The sequence below is a fragment of the Lathyrus oleraceus genome, chromosome 2, assembly GCF_024323335.1.
Source record: "Lathyrus oleraceus cultivar Zhongwan6 chromosome 2, CAAS_Psat_ZW6_1.0, whole genome shotgun sequence".
In the NCBI taxonomy this organism is placed as follows: domain Eukaryota; kingdom Viridiplantae; phylum Streptophyta; class Magnoliopsida; order Fabales; family Fabaceae; genus Lathyrus; species Lathyrus oleraceus.
This window is the reverse complement of record NC_066580.1, coordinates 203,473,918-203,478,389: the sequence shown is the minus strand read 5'-3', so window position 1 is coordinate 203,478,389 and position 4,472 is coordinate 203,473,918. Positions and strand designations below refer to the sequence as shown.

At 35.3% G+C, this 4,472-nt stretch overlaps 2 protein-coding genes across 2 annotated transcripts; both read left to right on the top strand.

Annotated features, from left to right (window-relative positions):
- The first annotated feature begins 826 nt into the window (after positions 1 to 826).
- On the top strand, positions 827 to 2,434 carry LOC127118897 (probable fructokinase-6, chloroplastic). Its single transcript, XM_051049134.1, has 5 exons — positions 827 to 1,035; positions 1,155 to 1,352; positions 1,468 to 1,605; positions 1,914 to 2,030; positions 2,213 to 2,434. The coding sequence occupies exons 1-5, from the start codon at positions 847 to 849 to the stop codon at positions 2,345 to 2,347; spliced, it is 777 nt and encodes a 258-aa protein (XP_050905091.1). The 5' UTR covers positions 827 to 846; the 3' UTR covers positions 2,348 to 2,434.
- Positions 2,435 to 2,554: 120 nt separating this feature from the next.
- Positions 2,555 to 4,115, top strand: LOC127118895 (ribonuclease H2 subunit A). Its single transcript, XM_051049133.1, has 5 exons — positions 2,555 to 2,725; positions 2,807 to 2,894; positions 2,992 to 3,112; positions 3,291 to 3,370; positions 3,540 to 4,115. Exons 1-4 carry the CDS (start codon positions 2,570 to 2,572, stop codon positions 3,295 to 3,297), a joined length of 372 nt encoding a protein of 123 aa, XP_050905090.1. The 5' UTR covers positions 2,555 to 2,569; the 3' UTR covers positions 3,298 to 3,370; positions 3,540 to 4,115.
- Positions 4,116 to 4,472: the final 357 nt, after the last annotated feature.

The following is a 4,472-nucleotide window of genomic DNA, read 5'->3' as shown; positions in this document are numbered from 1 at the left end:
TGTCTAAGGTTAAAATTAAAATAAAACACGGAAAATGTTCCAAAAAAATAATGAAAGCGCTGTCTAAGGGGGGGTCTTAGACAGCGCTTTCTAAAAGCGCTGTCTAAGACCCCCCCTTAGACAGCGCTTTTAGAAAGCGCTTTTAAATATAGACCTTAGTCAGCGCTTTTGATAAAGCGCTGTCTAAAGTCTTTAAATTAAAAAAAAAATTAAAACCAAAAGCGCTGTCTAAAGTCTTTATTCCCTCCATGTCACGAAAAAAAAGTTATTCCCTCCCAAATCCTAAAAATCCTACATTCTTCTCCCAAACCCTCAATCAGAGCTTGCTTCTCTTTCTCCCAAATCCACTCCCCCTTCTTCCAACCCTCAATCAGAGCTTGTTTATCCTGTGTGAAAGATTCTTCCCCTAAACCCCATTATATGTGCGAAAATGGGATCCGAAGCTATGGTTCCAGAATGGGCATCGGAGCCTTGCATAATGGGAATCGACGAAGCCGGAAGAGGTCCCGTTCTTGGTCCTATGGTCTATGGCTGTTTATACTGTCCTCTCTCCTACAAGAAAACCCTAGCTACTTTGAGTTTCGTCGGTACTTTCTCAATCAACTTCATTCTCTTTTTTTTCTGATTATTTTATAATCAATTAAATTGGCACCAATGATATTTTGTGTTATTTAATCGTAAGTAAATATTTGGTTTTGGTTACAACCAATCTTCGACGGTGCCCCTAAGTAAGTAATTTTTGTTGTTTGGCATTACTGTATTTTAGTTTCATGAATCAGAAATCTTAAAGTTCTCTTCCAAACTCATTTTCAACATAAATAGGTTGGTGAGGATGAATTTGGATATATGCTTGCTGATATACTCAAGGAAAATAATGTAAACAACCAAGGGATGCGTTTTGACCCTGGTGCACGTACTGCCTTAGCATTTGTTACACTGAGGAGTGACGGAGAGCAAGAGTTCATGTTTTATCGTAATCCCAGTGCTGATATGCTGCTCCAAGAAGATGAACTAGACTTGGACTTAATCAGAAAGGTGAAAATTAAAACTTCAAAACATTGGTCGAGTCTATGTTCTTCCAACGTTTTCCACTTTAACTCTACCTAATTCATATATTATTGTTGTAAAATTCTTCTGTTATTTATTTCTGGCAGGCCAAGATCTTTCATTACGGGTCGATCAGTCTTATAACAGAACCATGCAAATCGGCACATATAGCTGCTGCAAAGGCAGCAAAAGATGCCGGCGTATTTCTGTCTTATGACCCTAACCTGCGGCTTCCTTTATGGCCTTCTGCAGATAGTGCTAGAGAAGGGATTCTGAGTATATGGGAGACTGCAGATATCATCAAGGTTCTTTTATTCTTTAGTTTCCATTTTCTTGTTCCGTTCCATTGTTTAGAATACGAATTACAGGGTTATGTCAATACCTTCTCTAACAAAACCAATCTGATAATTGTATTTTCAGATAAGTGAAGAAGAGATTTCATTTCTTACAAATGGTGAAAATCCATACGATGACGCCGTTGTACGAAAACTTTTCCATCCAAACCTCAAGCTACTGCTTGTTACTGAAGGTTCAGAAGGCTGCAGATATTACACCAAGGTATGCCTTCCAAAAACCCTACTCCTTCCGGCCTCAATTAAGCAAAAGTAATTAATTATCTTTGTTATTAATCAATCTGCATTGTTTGACATCTATGTTTAAGAAATTAATTACTAACAAAAAAAATCATGCAGTGAAAAATTATTAGTTTGAAATTCTAATAACACTTATGCTTCTAGTTATAGTGTATTATCGACAAGACGACAACCATGATTTTAAACCTTTTCCATCTGCCATATTGCTATGAAGGATTTTAAGCTTGCCCATATCCACCGTTAATAACATCTGTCCTATCTATTTCTTTGCAGGAGTTTAGTGGTAGAGTGAAGGGAATGAAGGTGGATGCAGTTGACACAACCGGAGCTGGTGACGCGTTTGTGGCCGGAATATTATCACAATTAGCTACAGATCTTTCATTACTTCACGTGAGCATTGTTTTTCTGTCTCAAAGAAGTGTTCAATTTAAAAAGTTTTCATTGCATTTTACTGTCTTAAAATTTTAGCTTACTATTTCTATGATATCTTCCTGGTTATTTTTATTCAATATACATTATTTTTTTCTTCTTTGTACATAACTTTCTAAACATCATATGGTTTAAACTTGCAGAAAGAGGAACAACTGAGAGATTCTCTCAAGTTTGCCAATGCTTGTGGTGCATTGACTGTGACTGAGAGAGGTGCAATACCTGCATTGCCCACAAAAGAAACTGTTCTGAATGCCCTGCTTGAACCTGTATTGTAATTTCACATCCCCATATTTATTTTTCTTTGGTGAATTTTAGGAACTTATTTAGTTAATGCAGTAAATAAGGCCCAAGTGTTTTAATAATTTGGCATATGCTTTTAACCGAGGTAAAATCGGCTACTGAAAGAGAAAATTGAGGCTTTTGTAACTTTTATTGTTAAAGTACTTGGGTAGTAATGTTAAGCAGATAATTGAATTATTAGAGATGTAATGTAATGTATGATTTGTGCTTTTCAGGTTTATATTGATACGGTCGGAGATCCAGGGAAATATGAGGCAAAAATGTCTAAAAATTTCCCATCTATCAAATTTGTGGTTGCTAAGAAAGCTGATAGTCTTTATCCTGTTGTCAGTGGTGCAAGTATAGCTGCAAAGGTATTTAACTCTCTTCTAAAACTACATCAGTATACTATAATGTTTTATTGTTTACTTAAAATCTTTAATCCAACCTTTCAGGTTACGAGGGACCGAGCTGTAAGAGATTGGGTGCTCGATGAGACTGCTGATAATATACACAGGAACTTTGGTTCTGGATATCCTGCAGGTGAGAGTGTCATGAGTACATCGCATATGATATTGAGTATTATATTGATTTACATTGTAATTATAATAAATATGGTTTTGTTTCTTTGTTAATGTAGATCCCGCAACCAAGTCTTGGCTAGAAAATCACAAACATTCTATCTTCGGTTTTCCAACATTGGTTCGGTTTAGTTGGGGAACTTGCAGCACTTATTTTAAAAGTGGTGCTGAAGTTTTATGGTAAGCATGCTAAATGCTTTCTTAATCTTTACTGAAATCTGTGTATAGCTCGCTTCATAAACATGCTTCCTTCTATTATGAGCTCTCCTTCCCCGGACGAGCTTCCTTCAACTTGTAAAAACTCTCCTTCAACTTTATTTGTTCTCTCTGTATGAATCTAACCCTTTCTTTTTCGCAGGTCTTAAACCCTAACTATTAAAGACTTTGTTTGTTCAAAATTTCTCAAACCTCAAAGAATTTTTGAACCTTTCATTACTAGTAAGTTATTTTTTTCCATTCGGTAATGTTATTCCTAACAAAAAATGGTTATTTCTACTCTAGTTTCTTATTTAATAAATTTTTCTTCTTCTATTTTAAATTTTGCTCTACCTTGCTAATTGGTACTACTTTCCCTATTCTTTCCATGATATTTTCATTTTGAATGCAGGGGATGAAACATAAAATGAGTGTTAAATTGGTTTTAAATTTGGGTGGTTAGAGGTTTTCATTATATAGAATGCCAAGATGAGAAGCTTTTGGTATTTCTTATGACATGATACTAATCTGTGTGTTCGACAAGGATCAAAATGGTTTCATCACTGCAGCTGAGCTCTGTCATGTTATGACAAATCTCAGCTAAAAGCTGAAATATGAAGAGGTTGACGAGATGATTCGCGAAGTTGATGTTGACGGTGATGGTCAGATCAACTATGAGGAGTTCGTTAGAGTCATGATGGCTTATTTGTTTTTAAAATAATGTGTTTCAAATATTGTGTATAATTAAATTTTGATTTTTAATGTCAATAACGGCTGAATGCTTGCCCTTGGTCTTATAGGAATAAATAAATTTGGGACTGCTCTAGTTTTATTGTGTAAGTGTCATGCTACTATCACTTCCCTCAGCGTGGTTGATACCCATAAGAGGTCTTTGGTACTAAGTACATGGTAGTGCATTTTTTAGATTCTATTTATTGATCACATGTTCTTGGGTTTACTATTCTATTCTAATTATGTGTATTTTTATTGTGTTAGTCGGAAGAGTTAAATTTTGAGTACATGGCAGTGCATGTCCCCAAGAGCAACACTGCAACTTTTCATTTCTTCACAAAGAAATTACGGTACAACAATGATGCTGAGGAGGAGAATGCTTATGTCATAAGGAAGCAACTTAAGGTATATGATCCTATAATCCAATTTACTATTTACTTGATGGTTGGTCACTAGTCTGTAGGGAATGATAATTTGTTTTTCAACTAGCTAAATTCCTTTTGATGCAATGTGTTACTCTTATATGGATGAATGTTCTTAGTATGTATTTGGTAACCGTTATGCCTGTTGTATTGGAAGACATATTCAACTTCAACTCTAGTATATTATTCTA